Below are 24,355 nucleotides of genomic sequence, written 5' to 3' on the forward strand. Positions count from 1 at the left end.
TGAGCCTCAGCCCATGATTCAGGCTTCCCATATCAGAGTGCCAGTTCAAGTTCCGGCTGCTTTGTTACTGATCAAGCTCCCTGCTAATGTGCCTGGGAAAGCAGCAGCAGATGGCCCAAACACCTGGGTGCCTGCACCCACATGGGAGACCCAGATGGAGTTCCAGGTTCCTGGCTACCACCTGGCCCAGCCTGGGCTGTTACAGTCATTTGGAGAGTTAACCAGTGGCTGGAAGACCTCTCTCTGTCTATCCCTCCCTCTTTCTCTCTGTCACTCTGCCTGTCAAATGAATATTTAAAAAAAAAAAAAAAAGGAAATAAAAATTCTTTTCAGTTCAAAATTTGAAGACTGCCTCTCCAGCTATTTTCCATGTTGAGACTCCCACTGCTGGGCCTCCAGGTAACCTGGAATGCTCATCTTATCTTCACTGTCTAATGCAAATTGTGCCCTAGGCTCTAAGTATCTACTCATACCTGTCACGTTACTGTTTTGCCGACATCTCACCCTCTGTTACCAGGATCTACACTGTGACTGTATCATGTCATTCCTGATACTTCTGTCAAATGTAAGAGATTTTCTTCAACATTTGCATGTTGTACCTTCCCCTAAGAAGTCACTGACAAAGTGTTAGAATTGGAGATTCATGCTAACAACACATTCTTCATTTAAAAAACAAATCCTGGAAGTAAACAATGTATTGTAGTTTACTATATGAGCATATTATAAGGTACTGTTGCTCAAAAATTTTAAAAAGTCTAATAACATGAAGAAAATTCATAACAATCAAATAAAATAATTCAGCAGCATGATAAGAACTGTTATAATTGTTAATAACCCTGTTGAGACCAGGATTTTCAATGTTTAGAAATCATCTGTGTTCTAGAACGCTGCCTGCCTTGTCCCTGGAGCTCTAGTCCAGCACCTGATGAATCCCAAACATAAAAGAGAACACTAGAATCTTGGGGGTAAGATGCAAACATGTGAAGGTTGGCCATGCTTAGTTGTGTCCTCTGGGCTCCAGATCCTCAGAATTATTAGTTGGTATCTTATTCTCTGAGTTAAAATTCCCGTTCTGCTGGTTTCAGTCCCAGCTGCTCTGCTTCCGATCCAGCTCTCTGCCAATGCACCTGGGAAGAAGGCGGAAGATGGCCCAAGTTCTTGGGCCCTTGCCACCAACGTGGGAGACCTGGATGGAGTTCCAGGCTCCTGGCTTCAGCTTGGCCCAGTCCAGCCCTTGTGGCCATTTGGGTAGTAAACCAGTGGATAGGGGATCTCTCTTTCTCTCTCTCCCTCTCTCTCTCTTTCTCCCTCTCTCTCTCTTTCTCCCTCTCTCTCTCTTTCTCCCTCTCTCTCTCTCATTCTCTCTCTCCTCTCCTCTCTAACTCTGTCTTTCAAATAAAGAGGTAAATCTTTTAAAAAAATTCCCGCACTAAGGACTACTTCAAGGAATTAACCTAAACAAGATGTGGATGAGAAATATACAAGAAGAGCTTGGGCCCTCTTGTGCTAGGAAACAAAGAACCTATCAGAGACTCCTGACTCCTGTCAAAGGAACACAGGAGCAACTGGACGGGGCTCCCAGCTTCTGAGAAAGCACATGTGAACATCCACAATGACTGATGACTGAGATGGGTTAAATATACATACAAATATTAAAATCATGAGTTCATAAGGAGACAAAGAAAAATGTTGCTGGCTACTTGTGAAGACTGCTGGAGCATGAATTCATTTTTCTGAAGATTGGGAAATAAAGGGAAAGAATCAAATATTTGTAAAACCTTTATGGATCTCAGCAAATGAATGCAGGAAGGACAACAGGGGAAAACAATCACCATTTTGCAATCCCTAGTGAACACTGAGCCGAGCCAAGACCAAGGGCAGCTAAAGCTACTACGTGACAGTTTGATGCTGGCCCTTGCCCCTGTTGGATATGACTCTGGGCTGATTATTTAATCTTCAAGGCTCAGTTTCCTTATCATAAGTTGGAGACAGTAAGTGTATCTGAATTTCACTTTTCAGAGTATGCATCTAAACTCTTGACCATGAGCCTGGCACCTCAGCAAGAAGCTCAGTAATCAGGGTCTATTTGGAAGTCAGCGTAACGGCTGTCCAGCATGTCAGCTGGACATTCAGGGGCTCCCAAGGCTCCAAGTTGAGCTCTTCCTGCTCCAGCTCAGACCCAAGTAGTCTCCAGATGGGAGGGTGTTTCACTTACCATGGTTTCCCATGCATGTGTTTGTCAATGTGGTTCTACTAAGTGGAATCTTGCAGGAGCAGTGGAGGGAGATGGGGCTGAGATGGTTCACACAGTCCCCTGTGACCCGGGGCAAGGCCAGTACTAGTGAGGTTGGTACCTTATCATAGATCCTGTTAAGGAGTCGCGGCACCGTGGGGAACACCGTGGGCTTTAGAGTCTTCATGTCATCAGGCAGCAGCCGGATATCCCCTTGGAAGAACCCAACTCTGGATCCACAGGAATAAATGACAGACTAGAAGCAAAACCAAAGAGCAGGGCTCAGAGGAGAGACCACTTCCGGAGGGGCCCACCTTGGACAGAAATGAGGGAGCAGGGTAAGGCCCGTGGATGCTTTTCCCCCTCCCGATGCAGGTACCCAGTGTCTGAGAGCCTCCCCCCAAGAAAGTCTGAAAACTCCTTTCTGTTGAGGTGACAGGACAGATAACACAGATTGTGAGTGTCCTGTATCACCCTAACTCTACCACATCTCTGTGTGACAGGTTCACATTCCTTCCAACAGAAGACACCTTTCTGAGGCACTCAGAAAAAATACTGCCTGTGAAACTCAAGTCCTCCCATTTGCAGAAATGCTCAAATTGTTTTTTTTTTTAAGATTTATTTATTTTATTTGAAAGTCAGAGTTACACAGTGAGAGAAGGAGAGGCAGGGAGAGAGGTCTTCCTTTGGCTGGTTCACTCCCTAAATGGCTGCAACAGCTGGAGCTGTGCCGATCCAAAGCCAGGAGCCAGGAGCCTCCTCCAGGTTTCCCACACAGGTGCAGGGGCCCAAGGACTTGAGCCATCTTCCACTGCTTTCCTAGGTCATAGCAGAGAGCTGGCTTGGAAGTGGAGCAGCCAGGACTCAAACCGGCATCCTTATGGGATGCTGGCACTGCAGGCAGCAAGCCTTACCTGCTATGCCACAGCACCAGCTGCTCAAATTATTTTTAGTTTTATTAGAATCCATTTTTCAGGGACTTGCATTGTGGTGCAGTGGGTTAAGCGACTTCCTTTGATGCCAGCCTCCCATATGGCCACTGGTTTGATTTCCCACTGCTCCACTTCCCACGCACCTCCCTTCTAATGTGTCTGGGGAGACGGTGAAAGATGGCCTGAGCACTTGGGCTCCTGCCATGCATATGTGAGAACCAGATGGAGTTCCAGGGCTCCTGGCTTCAGCCTGGCCCAGCCACAGCTGTTGTAGCCATTTGGGGAGTGAACCAGCAGATGGAGTATCTCTCTGTGTGTCTCTCCCTCTCTCTGTAACTCTGCTTTTCAAATAAATAAATAAATCTTTAAAAGCATAAAAATAAACATTCTAAAAACTGTAAGGAATTAATAAAAGTCAATTTTTCATTAATCAGATATCAACACTTCAGTTTGAGGAACTGGATCTTGTATTTTGGCATTTTATGCATCTATCTACCAGAAGCCAGTTGAAGTCTTCAGGGGACATCAGAGAGAAGACTCTCCAGCACTATATTCTGTTCTTAAATTCACCTCGGAGTAGCTGAAAAGCCTGGAGTTGGCTCCCAGCTGGACAGTGCTCCTCCAGCTCCCACACCACGGATGACAATACCACCTTACACAGTCAGGTGTGATGTGAAAACACCTGTGGCGACAACCTCCCTCCTTGACTGGATCAGATGTTCTGTCCCTGCTCTTCTATGGGGAAATTCCTGTTCTTTATCTTTAGATATTTTTAAAAATGCTAACCAAAATAAAATGCAAAAGAAGACACAGTCCCTCATGTGTCAGCTCAGACTTCAGTGTAGATACGGAGCTGGCTGTGATTCCTGGGGCTCCCACACTCACGTAAGACAGGAGCAAGCACGAATCCCTTGGGCATGAGCAGACACAACAGAGGAAAGGAGGGTAATGCCAGGATGTGGACTCAGAGGAGTCAATCCCCTGAGCTATAAATGCTGTGTAGTTGCCCTTGGAGTAAACATGGGAAGAGCAAGCATGACCCCCTTTCCCCATGGCTGCTAGGAACATAGGATACTCACCTGTACAACCCTCTCAAACATATGAGCCAAGGGGAGGTAGGATATTGTCACGTCGTTGGGGGTGGGCTGAAAAGTATGCTATAGATCAGGGAACAGAGAGAAGACAACATTGGATTAATGTCAGTTTTCTCTTCCAATGGAAATTTAAATACTGCCTCTTCCCAGGATTCCACATGACACTTCTACAGGTGGTATACTGTATAACCCTAACATGCCTTTAACTGCACAGTCTTCCAAAGACCACACCAGCACTGAACATACTCCAGCTTTTAAACAAAGACCAATCAATGTCTGTCCACACTCAAGCTTTTAACCTGTTCCCCCCTCCCCCGCTGTGTCTCTTCTAACTTCAAGAACACAAATCTTATAACAGATTCACGTTTTAATGAGAGCCTCTTTTCCAATTGACCACTGACCTCTATACATTTAAGAAAAGCAGCAGCATTCGAAACAACATTTTGATGGGTTAGCATAGCTCCTTTAGGGTTACCTGTAGGAAAGAAGAGGCGAGAGAAAGGTCCTTTATGTAGCTGATAGGTTGCCTCTGGCCATGAAAGATCCTAGATTCAATTGATTCTTTTCTGGAGAGTCAAGAGCATTTCCCATCACTGTCTTTTTGGGGATGGCATGTGCCTCTGTTTAGGGACAATTAATGCCATGAGAGTTCTACTGCTCAATGGATCATCAACATTCTCTTGCCACAAAGGGCACAGCCATGATCTCAGAAGTAGTCAAATGCAAAGATCCAAATAAACCAAACCCTCTTTGTGCTGTTCATATACTTCTGACTTCAGATTTAACAATATTGCCTAATTATATCATTATAAATCTTATAAACTGGGCATACTGGATGACTGTAACTGTAGATGATCATGGACCATATTAAAAATGAATAAATGGGACCAGCATTGTGATGTAGCAGGTAAAGCTACCACCTGCAATGCCAGCATCCCATATGGGCACCAGTCTGAATCCCAGCTGCTCCACTTCCCATCCAGCTCCCTGCTATTGTACCTGGGAAAGCAGAAGATGGCCCAGCTATTAGTCCCTTGCACATGAGAGACCTGGATGAAGCTCCTGGCTCCTGGCTTCAGCCTGGCCTGGGCCCAGCTATTTCAGCTATCTGGAGAGTAGACCAACGGATAGAAGATCTCTCTCCCTCTCTCCCCTTTTCTCTAACTCTGACTTTCAAATAAATACATATTTTTTTAAAAATGAGTAAACAGTTTAATAGATGGCTAGATGTAGGGTTGTGGGTAAAGTCATCTGTAGTGAAGTATCACTGAGCTACCAAGATTGAATGAAACCTCTCTAGTGGTATCAAATGGTGAAAGTGGTGAGTTGTGTGTGTGTATGTGTGTGTGTGTGTGTGTAAGAAATTGACTTTCTGATGTTACCTTTAAGACCTTTAAAATCTACAGCATGTTAACACATCCCAGTATATTCAATAAAGTCTATGAATATCTATGCTTATGTTTCTCTGCTTGGAAATCCACATTCAAAAGTCAGGCTGTGAGGCTCTACGGTCAGGACTAATTTGAGGGTCTGTTTACTAGCCCGTCAGGGGTCAGGGACTCAAGCCATGTTTCTGACTGACCAGGGGCCTCAGAGACAGCTTCATGGGCACTGACCTGTAGTTCCACTGGTATAACAGATGATGCACAGATCTTCTGGGTTAGGAGGCTGCAGAGGGGAGCACAAAGGCTTAGTCTATCATGAAATTTGACAGTTGATTGGGACAAGACTCAAATTCAGGCAGAAGAAAACTTACCAAAGGTTTTCTGAAGTTCTCTTTGCCTAAATTCTTCATGAACAGAAAACAAAGAAGGAAAGAAATTGGTTGATATGGACAGACTTATGGTACATATGGCCCTCCCTCCCCTTTTCCATGAGAACCCCTCCACTGGAATATAATCAAATTCCAACCTGGATCAGGGCCAGAAGTCAATTTTCAGGCACAATGGAAGCCCCAGGGAAGAGCTCAAAGTTCTCTAGAGAACCAGCCTAAAGATGGTAGATCTCAAATGTGCAAAATTCCCATCATACTCTTTAAACTTCCATCATCTGGAACCATCACTAAATATTTTTAGAATAATATGAATGGTTAACATTTCAGAGCCTACCACATATGAGTCACTACCTTGAGCAATTTACATGTGCAAACTCATCTAGCTCTTACAGCAACTATGTGATATAGGGATAGTTTTTATCTTCATTTTATGGGTGGGGAAAGGGAGACATGCAGTAACTGTCCAAGGTTACCCAGTAGATGTGGGGCTGGAATGTGAAGCCAAGCAGTGTGGCTCCGGGAGCCACATCCTATCACTCAACTCAGTATTTATATGTTCTTTACTTAGAAGTCTATGTAACAGGCCATGGAACTTTGTCCTTCCCCGACACAGGTTTCTGGGTTATCCTGAAGGAATTAATTTTCAAGCTTCATGGTGTGAGTCTAATGAGTCCTTGTCTGCCAACCTTGGAGAACAACAGTCCCGTGCTCTCGTGTGAATGTTCTGGAAGCTGTCCATAGTGTTGGAACAGCTGAGTTCCAGATCCATACCTCAGCATCAAGCAGAGAGAAGATCTCAACTCCACATTTCTCCCCTCTTTGTTTCAGGTCATCCTCAAAGGGGTCCATGAGAATGATTGTCTTCAGGCCTGTGGTGAGGCCCTTCTCCACGTTTCCTATCAGGACTGATGCCTTTTGGGGTGTATCGCAGATCACAGTGGTGATATCAGCTGGAAGCAGAAATAGAACCAGAGGTCACCTGCTCTGCTGTTTTTTTTTTTTTTTTTTTGCAAGGAGAAGAGATTTTCAAAAATTCCAAAGCTAGTAGATTCCCCAAAGGAGATTATATCTACAAATCAGCTTTATCGTGTAAAACATGAAATATTCCATTGATAATAAATTAGCTTAATTGAAACAGAAGCAGATAGTTTTCTTGTATGCTGCCAAGACACTTTACAGTTTCTAAAGGAACCATGAAGTTCCTCCTCAGAAATGAACCATAATGAGGAAGGAGATGGGAGAGGGAAAGGGAGATGGGATGGAAGCTGGGTGGGGGAATGGGGGAAAGAACCACTGCGTTCCTAAAGATGTGTCTGTGTAAAAATGCATTCATTAAATAAAAATTAAAAAAAGAAAAGTCAGTCAAACAATGTGTATGAATACTGAGGTGTGGTCTTGTTGACACGTTTTGCTTCAAGAGGGGACTAGACGGTAGAAGAGAAAGGATGGGACTGTTACCAGGTAAGCATTTCATGATTCTAAGTGTTAGCATTTGCTCTGACACTTGTTTGACAAATAGAAAGCTTCTCATGGTGTCTGTGGTTAAAATGGATCTACTCAATATATTAGTTCTCCAACAGGAAAAAAACAACTTTTTTATGTTAAAGGGACTTTATTTCACCACTGAGCTTGGACATTTTTCCTCTAACAATGGCCATTTTTTTTTCTATCTATGGATTCACCGTAAACATTGTTACATGACGATTAATTCTACTGACTTGGATTTACATGGATAGGAAATAAAATCTGTGGCTTCACCCTGATTTAGTAAATTGAGCTCACTTTATAGGCTTTTATCCAATGTGTTCAAAGTAAGTAAGCTTGTCTGTAAACTATATTATCATATTATGCCACCTTGAAGTATTTCCTTGAAGCTTTTATCTAAGCAAATCTTTGTTTTATGGGATTTTTCTAACTTCCAAGCAAGTGACATCCTCAGTACTACAGGACCAGAAAGACTTAAGCACTTTCTGGCCACATCATTTCAAGTCTGCTGAAACGGAAAGGAAAAAAAGCAGAGATTGAAAAATTATTTAGCATTAAGAAAGAATAAGGTTCAATGTAATAGAAAAATCTTACCCTGATTGACAATGTATATGATGGCATCTGCTCCCAAGGTGTCATACAGAGGGACAGCTACCATGGAGTATGTGTAACAAGCCAACTCAGAGATGACCCACTGCATAGAGAGAAATGCAAGTGAGCAGTGGACAATGACTTTGAAGCATATTAGTTCAGTCATTCAGCCAACAAATGCTTATTTGGTGCCTTTTATGTAAAAAAAAAAAAAAGTCACTGTGAGGCCACAGGGACTGTCATTGATACGCTGTAAGGTATGGTTAAGTAAGTGAGAGAAGCTAAACACATAAATAACTAAATACAAAAGTAGGCTAGAACACAAAGGTGGAGTGTGATATGTTCCATCCATGAAGTTCCATACCTCTGTATGGAAAACATTAGGTAGGCAGAGACCACTTTCCGGGATAGGAAAAGGCCACCTGGGACTGTTTGGAAAACCAGAATGGAAATTGTTCAGGGCTTTAGAGGAGTGGTAGGATTTTCTATGGAGATAAAGATACCTAAGGCATTCAGAGAAGTCAGTGGGTGAACAAAGATAGGATGGTGTGATATCACTGTATATCAAAGAGAACCATGATTGGAAAGGTAGGTCAGAATCTGCTAATGGAGGAACTTAAATGTCAGCCTCTGTGTTATTGAATGGATTGGTGTTCCCTTCCTCTACTCCACACCAAATTCTTGTTTAAGCTCTAAATTCCAATGTGATTGTATCTGAGATGGAGCCTTTAACAAGGTAGTTAGGCTTAAATGAAGTCATCAGAGTAGAGCCCTTATCCGATATGGCTCTTATCCTCACAAGAAGAGAAAGAAGGGTTGGTATTTGGCACAATGGTTAAGCTGCTGCTTGGGATGACTGCATCATATAATAATATATAATATATAATGTGCATCATACAATAGATGAGCTGCAGGCCTGGCTCATTCTTCCTTCCAGCTTTCTGCTTGTACAGACTCTGGGCAGCATCAAGTGGCTGAGTCCCTGCCACCCAAGTGGAAGACTTGGATTGAATTCCTGGTCCTGGATTCAGCCTGGCCCAGCCCTGACTGTTGTAGGTATTTGGAAAGTGACCAGCAGGTGAACAATTTATCTCTGTCTCTCTGTCTTTCTGCATTCCAAATGAAATAAATAAACAGAAGAGGAAGAGACGACAGGGATGCCTACGCACAGAGCACAGGTCCTGTGAGGACATGAAAGGAGGTGCCAAGTCAAGGAGAGTGGGATCAGGAAAAACAAAACTTGCTGACACCCTAGTCTTGGATTTCCAGCCTCTGGATCTGTGAGAAAATAAAGGTGTGTTATGTCCCACAGTCTGTATATCTTATTATGGCAGCTACCAGATTAATTTCACTAGGTTGGGTTTTTTTTTTTTTTAAGATTTATTTATTTTATTTGAAAGGCAGAGCTACAGAGAGGCAGAGAGAGGGAGAGGAAGATGGAGAGAGGGAGGGAGAGGGAGAAAAGAGGGAGAGAGAGGGAGAGGGAGAGGGAGAGAGAGAGAGAGGTCTTCCATCCGCTGGTTCACTTCCTAGATGGCTGCAATGGCTGGAACTGTACTGATCTGAAGCCATGAGCCAGGAACTTATTCCAAGTCTCCCATACAGTGCAGGGGCCCAAGGAAAATTTGGGCCATCTTCTACTGCTTTCCCAGACCATAGCAGGGAGCTGGATGGGAAGTGGAGCAGCCAGGACTGGAACCAGTGCCCATATGGGATGCTGGCACTACAGCCGGCCACTAGGTTGGGTTTTAACTTTTTAAACTAGAGTCAAGGATACCTACTATTCTTGAAGCTGGGTATAACAAAAATGGACTATGCGGGTCACTGAATACATGACCAGTTGTCTGCTCCTATTTTTGGGATTAATCCCACAAACTTGCTTAATCAAGTAGCTCTGGTGATTATGTCAACCATACAAAGACTTTCCATGCAGATATCAGGCCTGATGACGTTATCAGAATTTGAATAGAAGCTTAATTCCAATCGTCTTCTTATTGTCTAAAATCTGCTTATAACTCACTGTGGAAAGATGGCTATGCCTAGACTTACTAGCAATGGGTGGCTTGATTTACTAGTTCAAATATAGTGTGCAAGTTTTAATTCTGATACTAACACAGTCTTTTCCACAATACTTTTAAGGTCTTATTTGGTAGTTCCTCCTAACTTCCTTATTTTCCCCAAATAATAACCAGATTGACTTAAAGTGGTCACAATGGATTGGGAAATAAGACAAGTCCAAATACCTAGCCTAAGCACTAGACATTCAATTGGGATTTCAAGAGACTCTGAGCTGTAACTATTTCAAACAGGAGAATAAGCAGTAACAAAAGTGTAATAGCTTTGGTAAGTCATCAACAGCGTCAGAATGCTGGATTGGAAGTGACTTATTCCTTTTAGCTGGCTTCCACACATTTACCTCTGGCCTATTCTGAGCAAAGATGCCAATAAATTGGTCTGGTGATGGTTTATGTCCTTTATGTAAGAGACAGGAGCCCAGGTACTCTGCTCGATCTGATACCTAAAAACAGGGAGAGAAAAAAATCAAGATCCATAAAGAGACCAAGTTATCTCAGAATACAACATGAACAAAACAATCTTTCTAAGGCCATGGGTGAACTTACCTGTTTGTAGGACAGCCATCTGTAGGGCTGGTTTGGTTTTCTATATCCCAAGCAGGGACCATTGTCTAAAAACATAACATTAGAAGATTATCAACTCCAGTTACAAATCTTATGGGTAAGAGAAGAGAAAGCATACAAAGGACAAATCCAGCAGGAATTAGAGCCTCTCTTATGGTCCAGGAAATTTAAAGGAAGTACTCAGTTCTCAAAGGCAGAGAGTCTTGTAAACTACACTTGAAGGATTTAGGAAATGCTACCAAACAGAGTGGCTCAGTGTTGAATCTATGACTTCTATGATAGCGTGGGCATTCAGAGAAAGTCATCAGTATGAGCTAGCCTACACAAAATGGCAAGTTAAAGCCTACAAGTAAACACAAATAACCTCTCCTGAATTATCCTAGATTGAGCTTCACTATCATAAAAGAAATGTATAAAATAATAGAAAAAATTAAAATAAGAATAATCTTAACACACACATACATCTACTATATTTTGTTGTGGGTATTTACATTGTCTCCAAGCTTGACACCCTAAATAGTGCTATGGTAATTTTCAAGTTAATAATTTCAAATTTAGGAAATTTTCATAGACTAGATCCCTAAAATAAGTGGGATGGGAAGGAGGAAGGTCAGAATGGTCAGCCTGTGGACAGTTCCGATCACACTGCCTAGCAGAGCATTTGTCATCATTGAATCCCTGCCACCAGCAACATACCAGCCTTTACCACATTCTTATTGACAGTAAACACTGTCTTTAAAAAGATGCATTCTGGCTTGATAGGTTTAAAAAGATAAGACTTTTGGGCCGGCGCCGCGGCTCACTAGGCTAATCCTCCGCCTAGCGGCGCTGGCACACCGGGTTCTAGTCCCGGTCGGGGCGCCGGATTCTGTCCCGGTTGCCCCTCTTCCAGGCCAGCTCTCTGCTGTGGCCAGGGAGTGCAGTGGAGGATGGCCCAAGTGCTTGGGCCCTGCACCCCATGGGAGACCAGGAAAAGCACCTGGTTCCTGGCTCCTGCCATCGGATCAGCGCGGTGCGCCGGCCACATCGCGCCAGCCGCGGCGGCCATTGGAGAGTGAACCAACGGCAAAGGAAGACCTTTCTCTCTGTCTCTCTCTCTCACTGTCCACTCTGCCTGTCAAAAAAAAAAAAAAAAAAGATAAGACTTTTACCTAAGTTTGTTTAACAGTTGAAGAACTGATATCTTTTCCTTTTGGTTAAGTTTTAACCAAAACATATTATCTGTGCACATACTTGGAATTTTCTGTTCGAATACTTTGCCCACTTATATGAGAGTGACTTCTAAGACACAGAGGCTCATAAAGACTGACAAGTACACATGCATATACGTGTGTGCACACACACGTGTATTTGCCTTCACTATTTCCCCACTTTGTGTCTTACATCTGACAACAGAATTAAATTTCTCTACATCTAAATCACTCTGTCATATTTGAAATTAAAATTAGCTTGGAAACATACAAACACACACACACACACACACACACACATATATATATTGAAGTAAATAATTTTCTTGACTGTTAAAGCTAAGCCACAGAAGCTGGGGAAATAGGCTTAGAAACAACACTAAGTGCCTGGGAAGCTCCACATGGAAGGCAGAATGAGGCTGACATAACCAGAAGAGCAGAAGGAAGGAACTGTTACACAGAGGATCTAGCCAGGCTGCTGAGAGGAATTCAGGTCTTGCCAAAAGGAAGTATTCAAAGAATGTTGCTAGGAATTCAGAGGCAAATAAGCAAACCTCTAGGTTATGAGGCAAGGAAAAAGGAAAGAAAGCAGGAAAGAGACAGCCACGCTAATTTAAGAGATAGAAAAAAGGAAACAGGAGAGTGTCCAGAGGAAACATTCACACTAACTGTTCCCGGTGAATTCACTGCATCAAAACCCAAGAAATCGTCTCAGGCTCTAAGTTTCCCTGAAGCACGCAAGCCCAATGGTTGCCATGTACTGAATGCCGTGCGGGGCATATGAACTCACTTGGTCTTCTCAACTATTATCATCCCCCTCGTCCTGAGAATTGTAAAAGACTGGGTCAGCTTCTTCAAGCTCACCCAGTAAGTGGTGGAGCTAACAAATGTGAAAGAAACTATACTGCATTTTCTTATCAACTCTCCATTGGTGAAAATGCTGACAGAGGTCCATGGCCAAAGAGCAACTGAAATAATTGGCCCAAAGGGTCAACAACTTGAGATCTCGTGAAATTCCGTGTCAGCCTATTAGCCAAACTCCTGACCAGGCAGTAGCCCAGCCTTTGGTTAACTTGTCTAATTCTGACCTCCTTCTGCTCTTGGGTGTGGTATCCACAGAGAGCTCCCCCCTCACTACCAACTTCTTGGCAAAGTTGTCACCCTACACTAAATGGGGTTCAAACTATGGTATGCAGAATCCCCAGAAATGTTGCAAGCTTCCTAGGGATTATTAGGTCCTACTATCTGGAATTCTGATTCACTAAGAGGAAGGTGGAGTCACAGGATATATATTTTAAACAATATTTGAGGTTTTGCCCACCACAGATGAACTACTTTCTAGGAATTAAAAGTATGAGGGTTGATATATTCAAGCCTAGATAGAACGAGAATATCATTTTTCTATGCAAGTACTCAAGCCAGATTTCTCAGGCCTGCTGATGTGAGAGGCCGTTTTAACCTTCTTGCTTTAGTTTTAATTTAGCATTGATAAAACAACTCCTAAATGCAGTATCTTATATATCACATATTACATGTGAAATGATACAATAATACATGATCAATGAAGAAAATTAAAAACAGAAGATCTCAAAGGAATTTCTACCACTTAGACACTTATTATCTTTAGTTGCCAGAGAAGTCAGGAAATGGAGATTTTTCACTTATGATTTGCATAAAAGTCTAAACATGCTGATCTGGACCCAGAAGTGCTGAGTACAGTCCCCAGTGGAGCCTTCAGATAGAAATGTTCTCTACAATGTACCTTTGTTGTCTATCTGAGTATCTACTTTGATAAAGCACTGAAAAACTGACCTCAAATTAAGCAGTCTAGTCAAATATGCAGACGGAGATTTCAGTAGGAACTCCAACATTCTCTGGCTCTACGATCCCAGGAATGTCCTTGAACCCCTAAAACTCTGTTTCCTCATCAATACAAATGGCTGAACAGTAACTAAACCCAGGGTTAAGGAAGATTAGAGTATCTGCACTACCTCTAGCATAGTTAGATAGCGTTTGATAGGAGTCAGTTGTTGTCACAATCATAGGTATGAGGCAGAAAAGCAGGGAGGGGTTAAGAAGTCACATGGGCAAACCTATACCTGAGAATGTCACCTGAAAGGGAAGAAAAGGTATGGAAAGAACTAGAAACCAGTGGATTTTGAAAGGAAATTTGTGTGCCTAGCATTGTGCTTGAAGATAGAAAATATAAATATTAAGGCTTGATCTGTTCCACATAACCTTTTAAAGCCCATTGTGGTAGTGTTTCTAAAAAAGTCCAGAAAAGGCAATCGCCTTCCGTGATAGTAATAGTGGCATCTGGGCCAGAGCAAGGACAAGGTTAGTCAGGAGTCCTGACAACTGATCCTGGCTTAGATTCTCCAGCGGTCAATGCAGGAAACTGTAATTATGGAAACCATGTTCCTAAACAAATGTAGTGTGCTACTGAATTAATCAAAATATTTTTCCACACATTGTTGTCTCTTTAACACCAGCTTGGCAGGAAATTTCTTGTGTTAAGGGTGGAACAGAGTCAAGGAGGCAAAGTGGTTTGCAAGAGCTTACACAGCTAGAAACACAACTGGGTTTCAAATACAACTCTGTCCTACACTGTTTCCAGCGCCCGCTCTGATATAGTGCTAGTGGTCCCTCTGCCTGGTGCACGGTGGTTCTACCCATAGCACTGCACCTCGCCAGCTGGTGTTTCAGGAAGGAGACAGCAAAGAAGATGCGTGGAGCAGACACCATTTCAGTCCTCCTACAGGCTTACCAGACACAGCAAGTCCTCTTTGGAAAATCTCATACACTGTCTTGGCTTCCGAGAAGTAGTAAAGCATGAGGTCGTTGCCCCTCTGGATAGCACCCTTTCGAGCTCCTCCCTAAAACATAAGATCAAGTTTAGGCCAAGGTCGAGTCTGTCCCCACCTGTTCCACAACTGTGATGGACTTGAACTGAAGAGAACATAAATGCTGATTGCTGAGTTCACAGGGACATTCTCTTTACTAGTCAGTGAATTCTTAAAACCTCAGAACGGTCATATGCTCACATCACAGAAATTTTGGAAAATATAAAGACTTAAAATTTGATCTTAAATCCACCACCCTGATTTTTCAAGGTTGCATTTTTGGTAACCCCCCTTGGCATGTGTGTGTGTGTGCAAGCACATAGATACAGCTTGACATCTTTTTTATCTTATCAAGTGTGAACTCTATTGAATACATACCATGTGTTCCAGCCACTTGCAAATACTGTAGATGTGAGTTAAGACAAGTAGTCATCCTGGAGCATCTCATAAACTAGAGTTTTAGAATGTGGGTGGATGAGAAGGGAGCCCAGCCCAATGTAATGATAATACTGTGACATACATGCAGAATGAAAATACACATATAACTTGAGGAGTAAATGAAACTTGGAATCAAGTCTATATAAAACAGAAAAGATTTCAGTAGAGACTTTGAACATAACTACACTTTTCTCAAAAAAGATGCAATTTGGGTGGAGTAGGGGAAAGACAAAGAAGAATAACTCAGAGGCAAGAAAACACATGGCAGCATCTGGAGGGTGATGAGGGAAGAGGCTGTGTGAGACAGAGGTAGCAGCAAAGGCTGTCTAGAAATGTCAGCTTGAGACCATAGCATCTGGTTCTGGGATGGGCCCTGGAGCTGCAATGGGGGCCACAGGCATGGTTCAAGGCTGATGAAAGTTCGTCTATGGAGGAATAAGTGTCAATTAAAGAAGTCCTTGAAAATGTGTGTTACTGGCCAAGTTTAAGGGCTATGAAAATGCAATGAGGCTGTCATAATGAACCTCACTGTCCAAAACATCAGGGAAGATTTCCTTGAGATGTCACCTGAAGGCAAGGTATCAACAATAAATTTCCTTATTTGATGAAAGAAGACAGAATCTTGCTGTCTGTTAACATGGGGTAAGGAAGGAGCAAGAACCCAACATAATTCAGATCATTACATTCAGGCTACTGGGTAAGAAGTACATCTCACTGAGAGAACAGGAAAGGGTGTGTGTGTGTGTGTGTGTGTGTGTGAAGGGAAAAGATGTGCAACAAACAGATATGGAGAATTTGAGTGACTTGAGCATCAATGAGCTCAGACTAGAAGCTGAATTTGCATATTACAGCCTTTTAGGTTCATGTTCAAGTCATAGGAAAGGAGGCATATTTCTTTTTTCTTTTCTTTTTAAGATTTTTATTTATTTGACAGAGTTATAGATGGGAGAGACAGAGAGAAGGGTCTTCCTTCCGTTGCTTCACCCCCCCAAATGGCCACTATGGCTGGAACTGCACCGATCCAAAGCCAGGAGCCAGGAGCTTCCTCGGGGTCTCCCATGCAGGTGCAAGGGGCCAAGCACTTGGGCCATCCTCCACTGCCTTCCCGGGCCAGAGCAGAGAGCTGGACTGGAAGAGGAGCAATCAGGACTAGAACCGGCACCCATATGGGATGCTGGGGCAGCAGGCGGAGGATTAACCTAGTGCACCATGACACCAGCCCCGAGGAAGCATCTTTTCAACTCTGAGGATTTAGAGCAGAGATTGTCGGACTACAACCTTTGGGCTGAGTATGACCTGACACCTTCATTTATAAATTAAGTTTCACTAAAACACAGTCATGCTCATCCATCTACATATTTGTATTGTATGGTGCTTTCACTAAGTAACCACAGTACCGAGTAGGTGCAACAGTCCATGAAAACCTAGGTCTGGTCTTTACAGAATGTTTGCCAACCCCTGCTATAGAATAATCAAAAGATTCTGACAAGGAAACCTCAGGAGGATGAGAGGAAAAGGCTAAGTGACCAAGAAGACGGCCTTGGAATTACGAAGACATCTCACTGAAAGATATTTTGAAAGACAATGGGAGGAGTTTCAAAAAAGAAGTCTGTCCAATCAGCTGAAGGGAAGTCATTGCATTTAGAAGGTAGGATATGAGTGACTTGGAACACTTTGGAAAGATGGTAGAAGTAGAAGATCAGGTCTCAGGGGTGGTGTTCAGAAGAGATCAACACACAGACCACTCTTAGAGAATTCCAGTGGGAAAGCAGTGAGTGGCGCTGGTGGCCTAAAGTAGCAGGATAGGAAGATGCCAATGAAGGGACCAAACGTGGCAATATGCCGAAAAGGGCGACAGGATGGAAAGTGTAGGTCACTTGGAATAAGAGTCTTGCATAGATGGAAGATGTTTGTAAAGGGAACTGCAAGGTATGTTTGCAATGAAATAGGAATGCTTTTTTTTTTTTTTCTATGAAAAGGGTTGAAGATGAAAAAAGACAAAGATATTCATGGAGACAGAAGGAAAGAAAGAGGATGAGAACATTCTTGGAACATTCAGTTTGCTCAGGGACACAGGGAGGAGGGTAATCTTTTGAAAGCCAGAGAAATGAGCCCAGTTCAACTTCTACCACTTAGAAGAAGAAGGAATGTTAATTCAAAGCTAAAGTTGAACTCCAGGAAGTGGCTTCTTACGAAAAATTTTTATGCTTTTTATTTGAAAGGGAGACAGACAGACAGATCTCATTTGCTGGCTTACTCCCCAGATGCCCACAATGATAGGAACTGGGCTGGGTCAAAGTCAGGAGCCTGGAATCCAGTCCAGGTCTCCCACATGATTGGCGGTGACCCAACTACTTTGAGCCATGACAAGCTGCCTACTGGGGTGTGCATTAGCAGCAAATTGGAGTCAGGAGCAGAGCCAAGACTCAAACTCAGGTACTTCAATATGGAATGAGGTGTCCCAAGAAACATCTTGACTGCTATACTAAATTCTCTGGAAATCACATTTTTACCATTCTCAGACATTGGAGAATCTCCATGCAAAAGTTTTCTCACTCCCCAAGTACTGTCTCTGTCATCTAGATAGTGACTTGGCAAATGTTTTCTGTAAAGAACTCAGTAGTTCAGGCCAGCATTATGGCTTAGCTAGTAAAGCCGCCACCTGTAATACTGGTGTCCCATATGGTCACCTGTTCATGTCCCAGCTGTTCCACTTCTGATCCATCTTCGTTAATGGTCTGGGAAAAGCACCAGAAGATGGGCCCAAGTGTTTGGGCTTCTACCACTCATGTGGGAGACCTGGATGAAGCTCCTGGCTCCTGATTTCAGGCTGAGGAGTGAACCAGTGGATGGAAGCAATCCCTCTCCCTCTCCCTCTCTCTTGCCCTCTCTCTAATTCTGAATTTCTAAAAACAAGAACTATGTGGTAAATAGGTGTTTTGGAACACATGTGATCTTCCCTGTCTCAGCTTCTTTTAAACTTTTTCCCTCATTTAATCTCTTCAGAAATGTGAAAACTATTCTTAGTGGTTTTTTTTTTTTTTTTTTTTTTTGTAAAGATTTATTTATTTATTTGAAAGGCAGAGCTACAGAAAGGCAGAGGCAGGGAGAGAGAAAGGGAGAGGTCTTCTATGTGGTGGTTCACTCTCCAAATGGCCACTACAGCCAGAGCTGGGCCAATATGAAGCCAGGAGCCAGAAGATTCTTCTGGGTCTCCCATGTGGGTGCAGGGGCCCAAGGGCTTGGGCCATCTTCCACTGTTTCCCCAGGCCATCACAGAGAACTGGATTGGAAGTAGACCAACCAGGACTAGAACCGGCACTCACATGGGATGCCAGCATGGCAGGCAGCAGCTTCACCCGTTATGCCACAGTACTGGTCTCAACTATTCTTAGTTTTCTAAATTGCCAAAAAAAAAAAAAAAAAAAGGCAGATTATGCCTGAAGGCTGTAGTTTACTAACCTCTGACCTAGATTTCCGGCATTGTATGAGCTAGCTGTGGTTTTATTTTTATTACAAAGGAAAATGTGCTGGTAATAGCAATTTGAATTTGTAGCTTCTCTGATGATGGGTAATCTAAAAGGTTTATTTTCCCATGCTACACTCATTCCCCTTCAAGGGTAAGCCCAGCTTTTGCGTTGCAGTTGATGTTCAATCAAGCTTGACAAGGTATAATGAAGACTGGAAAATTACCTCAATTCCCACTGACTGATTGTCCAGGTCAACAAGAGGCAAGACTGGCTGGGGTCTGTTGATCAGCCACAGGAACATGGCAGCTCCAAACGTCAGGATGCAGATCAGTGCCGGCGTCGGAAGTGGGGAAAACAAGAAGTTAAAGATGAAAAGCATCTTTGTGACTAGCAGCAGGAAATTCAGACCTTAAAAAAAAAAGAAAAAAATTAGAGGAAATGATTGTATTTTTTTTACTCACTAGTTCTGTTTATAGAAGGACACACACACGCACACACACACTCTCAAACTCTCCAGACAGAGCTGGGCCTCTCTAGGAGCAGAGTTTCTCCCACTGTTTACCTTAGCAATGTTGAAAAGAATGAACTGTGTTCTCCACCCTTTCTACTGGACTGTCCCCATCCAAGGCGGAAAGGATCAGAGGAAGCAAGTTAATCATTTCCCAGACAATGTTGAGAAGTGACTGCCCTTCTGTTTTTGGCCCACAAAGCTGAGGAGAAAGCTTACTGGATCCAACTGAATTTGGTGCTAAGTGGAGGATGTGCCAGGGCAATTCCCCTGCCTAGGCAGATCCAGAGTCAGGAACTTCCGGTTGGATTTCCTTTGTATCAACCAAACAGAGTAGACCTCTGGAGCGGTGATGTCATAGATTGTAGAAATCAATCATTTTGATGTGGACATTTCCTGTTGACCAGATATGCCTTGCCCATTGCTTTCTATTTTGAGCATCAAGAGGGGGTTCAGAGATCAATGGTGCTACAATGAACTACGTCTAATGTCTTTTCTTCTAGGAGGCCATGGAGCAGATATTAGCAAAGCACACAGAAAGGGTGGACACACGGCAAGCGTTGAAGAGTTTAAACAGGAGATCTCAAGAACTACAGCAACAACCTCTGCCCCCAACCCAACTTTTCTTGCAGTTTTCATCAAATTTATCTTCAGACTACTCTGATAGGAAGGAGTGTCTCTGAGGCTGGTTCCAGGGACATACCTTTGTTGAAGCCTCACAACATTCAGGCTGCCAGGAGGACAACAGCCATAACCAAAGAGTCCACCAGGCACTGGCTGGCATGTTTGCACAATTTGTCTAATTTAATCCAAGCAATGCCAAGAACTAGAACTTTACAGAGGCCAAAATGGAAGCTCCCAGGGCTAAAATGACTTGTTCAAGTTCATGGACTAACTTCCCATGGCTGCTTCACTACAAAAATGTGCAAAGCTATAACTCATTTTTTTCTTATTGATTCTAGACACAGGGCTCAAGGAGACTGAACTTGTCTAGCACCATACAGGTGACAGCAAATGAAGTTCAGAATTTGCATTCTTTCTAGTATACTGCAACGCTTGAGAGAACAATATCTCAGAGATGAGGCCAGATAGCATTCCCACTCAAAATCAAAGGAGCAAACCAAGCCCAGTAAAAAGTTTTATCAGATGAACATCACAGCTGCCCTTAGAGCTTTGAGATGGTTGCCATTGGCTGGTGTCTGGAGCCTTTGCCATTGGAGGACACACTGCTCTCTGGTCTGAGAAAGGCTACAAGAGTTATGTGCAGGGGCAGAAATGGCCACAAGAAACTCTGAGTTGCTCTCATCATTTTTCTGCCCTTGATTGGTTATTACCTGACTTGTGAGTGGTCCTTTTCCACTTAATGGAGAAAAACAGAACTTTCAGAGAATGGGATGATAGTCCCCCAACTCCTTCTCTCCTTCCACGTTGCATTTAAGGGAAGAGAAGCAGACAAAGCGAAAACAAAAGCAACACCTGGCAAACACTGGGTTACATAACAACAGGGATGCATTGTGACCTCTTGGCAGGGTTCTGAGAGCGGGGTTGGTTGGAATGCAGCCTTACCTGCACTTCTCTGGTGAAGCAGCCATGGTCACTCCACTCTGGCAACACAAGAACCAGCCTTGCAGGAGATGTGCTTGGGCCAGTCACACTATACCAGCCAGGAAAGGGGCATGGCCCAGGGAGAACTGTGGCATTGGCAGCGCAGAGTTGGAGTGCCAGTGGGGAAGAGAAGCCTGCTCTGAGCTCGTCCATCTTGTCCGCCACCAACCCCTGCCCTGAGAGTGGGACTCTGCTGCCAGGCTGGCAGGACCTGATCATCTGGCCTGCTTCCCTTGGTAGCCCTGGCATCTGTGAATGGAGAGACCCTTACCTGCACCCTCCTTCCTGCCTGTGATAAACAACTGTGACACTGAGGACCTCTGCCCTCTTCTTCCAGGGGCAGATTCGTATTTTAAGAGGAGACTTTACAAACAATGTCTTCCATATAGGGTCTAAAGGTGAAATTTCTGTTCAGTTATGGTAGGATGGGAGGGAGGCAGAGGGGAGAGGGCCAACAGCTCGGCAGGTAGGCAGGTAACACAATGGGAGACAAGGGACAGAGAATCCATGATCTCAAGGGGGCACCTGCTGTCAATCCCCACTGACTATTAACACATAATCATCTGGGCCCAGGGTCATCAGATTACCACATAATTTCCCCTTAGGCAACTCAGAAGACTGGGTTTTTGTGAAACCTCAATTTTAACTCTGGTACGGGATAAACAAGAACACATCCCCCACTTTAATAGGGACCAGGGTCTGTCAGTTCTCAGCTACTCATAGACTTCAGTCATTTTGCCACAAATGGAGTGAAACTGATCATCACATGATGAAGAGAGAGCGATTTACACATTTCAGGGCCATAGTTCCATGAGAATGGAAGAACCCTACTTAGACTCACAAGGACTTCTGTTTGCAGGAGATATTGAGGGGTATATTGGTTTGTCCACTGAAGTAGCCCTCTCCTATTTCCTATTGCTGACCAGGTCTCCAACTCAAGGAGGAAGTACATGGAATTTGAAAAAGTTCTTCCATGCCATTCTCGTATTATTTTTTAACTTGAGAGGTTGAGGTGGGGGGAAGAAGAGAGAGAACATTCCCGCCTGCCAATGCATTTCCCAGATGACTGCAATGGCTATTCCTGGGCCAGGGCTGAAGTCAGGATCTGAGAACTCAACCCAGGTCTCCCAGGCAATGTGGTAGGAACCCAATTACTTGAGCCAGCACTGCTGCCCACCAGACTCTGTATGAGCAGGAAGCTGGAGCCAGGAGCCTGAGCCAAGTATTCTGATGGAGGAGTACACCTAAGAACTCTGAAGTAGGCTGTGAGCATTGTGCTGGCATCTTAACTGCTAGGCTAAATACCAAGCCCACACTTTTTATAACAGAGAAAAAATTCACTCAGTAGAATTATCTTTATAAAACATATAATCTGACAGTATTTAATATATTCACAATGCTGTGCAACCGTTACTAGTTAGTTCTAAAACATTTTCATCTCTCCCAAGGGAAATCCCATACTCATTAAGTAGTCATGTTCCACTCCTTCTTCACTCAGCTCCTGGAGCAAGTACTAGACTGCTTTTAGTTTCTCTGTATTCCTATTCTAAATATTTCATATAAATGGGATCCTAACATATGTGTCTTCCTGTATCTTTCTACTTGTACTTAGCATAGTGTTTTTAAGTTTCATCCATACTGTAATATGTGTTGGTATTTCATTCATACTTTTGGATGACTGCTATGCTTTTGTGTGGATAATACTACAATCTATGTATCCATTCACCAGTTAATAGATATATTTGGACTATTTCCACTTCAGGTGATTATAATAGCTTTGTTATGAATACTGTATAAAACTTTTTGTTTAAATTTTTTTCCAGTTTTTCAGGGTTTATACCTAGGAGAGGAACTCCTGGGTCATATGGAAATTTTATGTTTAGCTTTTTGAGGACTCATCAAACTCTTTTCTGTAGTTGTTGCAGCATTCTATATTCAGATCAGCAATGTAAGACTGTTCCAGTTTCTCCATGTCCACCCTAATACTGCTATTTTGTTTAAAATAGTCGTCCTAATGTGTTTGAAATGGTATCTCATTTTGAGTTTGATTTGCACTCTCTTAATGAAATGGAGCATCTTTATATGTGCTTAGGGCCATTTGTATTTCTCCTTTGAAGAAATTTCTACTCAAGTTCTTTGTCCATTTTTAAATTGGATTGTTTTCTGTTGTTGATTTGTAAGAGTTATTTTTTAAAGCTTCTTGAAAATTAATTACTTAATCAATCTGAGAGGGAGAGAGAGAGAGGGAGAGAGAGATCGCTTCCTTCTGCTGGTTCACTCCCCAAATGCCCTCAATGGCCAGGACTGAGGCAGGCCAAAGCTGGTAGCTAGGAACTCAATCCTCTTTCCCACAGGGATGCAGGAACCCAGCTGCTTGAATTATCTCTTGCTGCCTTCCAGGGTTTGCATTAATGGGAAGGAAGAGTCAGGAGCCAGAGGTAGATATTGAACTTCAGCACTCTGATGTGGGACGCAGGCATCTTCATCACTAGACCAAATGCCTGCCCCTGTGTGAAATTCTTTACATGTTGCATTCCTGAGACTTGATCCTTAATCAACTATGTGACTTGCAAAATTTCTTCCCATTCTGTAGGCTATCTTTTCACTATCTTGATAGTTCTCTCTTTTTTAAAGATTTGTTTTTATTTATGTGAATGGCAGAGTTACAGAAAGAGAGGGAGAGAGAGAGAAAGATGGGTCTTCCATCTGCTGGTTCACCCCTCAAATGGCCATAATGACCAGAACTGGGCCAGGCCAAACCATGAGCCAGGAGCTTCTTCAGGGTATCCCACTTGGGTTCAGGGGCCTAAGCACTTAGGCTATCCTCTGCAGCTTTCCCAGACACATTAACAGCTGGATTGGAAGTGGAACAGCCAGGACTCAAACTGCTGCCCATATGGGATGCTGGCACTGTAGGCAGCAGCTTAATCTGCTACACCACAATGTCAGCCCCAGTAGTCTCTTTTTGAATGCACAGGGTATGTGTGCACATGAATACAACAAACATACACACACACCCAAACTCTTAACCTGACAGTGTTAGCACTAGCCAGGATTTGAAACCATATAACACGACTCTTGTTGTTTAAATGGGAAACTAAGATTCTGAAAGAATGTGAGAGATGCTAAGGTCACATCATTACGTGACGGCGTAATGAGTTTGTCAACACCTTCAGATGTGCTCAGATGAACAAAAGGAAAAGCCAACAGTCCTCTTGTCCTGTATCCTGGGTGACAAATTACATTCTGGTCCAAATACTCCACTGGACCCCCTGCCTGCGGTTAGTATGATGGCAGTTCCTTTTCCCCTTCATGTCACTCTCAGCTGGAAAGAAGTGCGGCAGGGAGAAGCAGTTGTAAAGAAATGAGGAAAGAAAGCTCCATCAAGCTGGATCTAGAAGTTCCTGTTCCAAGTCCTCTGCATGGTGCTGAGCAAGCCACGGTGGACAACGTCTCTGCTTTTGGATGTGGAGATAGCCCCATGTCTCTACCCCTACCCCAGAAGGCCCATTTGTCCTTCCCCTTTCTCTTGACTCACTCCAGGGCCCTCTCC

At 43.3% G+C, this 24,355-nt stretch overlaps 1 protein-coding gene across 13 annotated transcripts in view; it reads right to left on the reverse strand.

Moving 5' to 3' along the window:
- ACSL5 (acyl-CoA synthetase long chain family member 5) overlaps positions 1-24,355 on the reverse strand; it is a 48,530-nt gene that overhangs the window by 9,611 nt on the left and 14,564 nt on the right. For 11 of the 13 annotated variants that reach the window (XM_089314020.1, XM_008270512.5, XM_089314023.1 and 8 more), the window contains 11 exons: positions 18,913-19,097; positions 14,706-14,814; positions 10,731-10,795; positions 10,526-10,627; positions 8,113-8,212; positions 6,805-6,983; positions 6,016-6,048; positions 5,876-5,927; positions 4,661-4,734; positions 4,245-4,322; positions 2,355-2,489 (listed from right to left, as the gene is read on the reverse strand). In XM_089314020.1, the coding sequence (XP_089170146.1) occupies positions 2,355-2,489; positions 4,245-4,322; positions 4,661-4,734; positions 5,876-5,927; positions 6,016-6,048; positions 6,805-6,983; positions 8,113-8,212; positions 10,526-10,627; positions 10,731-10,795; positions 14,706-14,814; positions 18,913-19,068 (1,083 nt within the window). In that variant the 5' untranslated portion in view covers positions 19,069-19,097. Of the gene's footprint in view, positions 1-2,354; positions 2,490-4,244; positions 4,323-4,660; positions 4,735-5,875; positions 5,928-6,015; positions 6,049-6,804; positions 6,984-8,112; positions 8,213-10,525; positions 10,628-10,730; positions 10,796-14,705; positions 14,815-18,912; positions 19,098-19,251; positions 19,448-20,763; positions 20,884-24,355 lie in introns of those variants that run through there. The other 2 variants (XM_051823588.3, XM_008270520.5) reach the window with 2 other exon arrangements.

This window comes from Oryctolagus cuniculus, chromosome 15, assembly GCF_051225735.1.
Source record: "Oryctolagus cuniculus isolate XC-2025 breed Fujian yellow rabbit chromosome 15, ASM5122573v1, whole genome shotgun sequence".
Taxonomy (NCBI): domain Eukaryota; kingdom Metazoa; phylum Chordata; class Mammalia; order Lagomorpha; family Leporidae; genus Oryctolagus; species Oryctolagus cuniculus.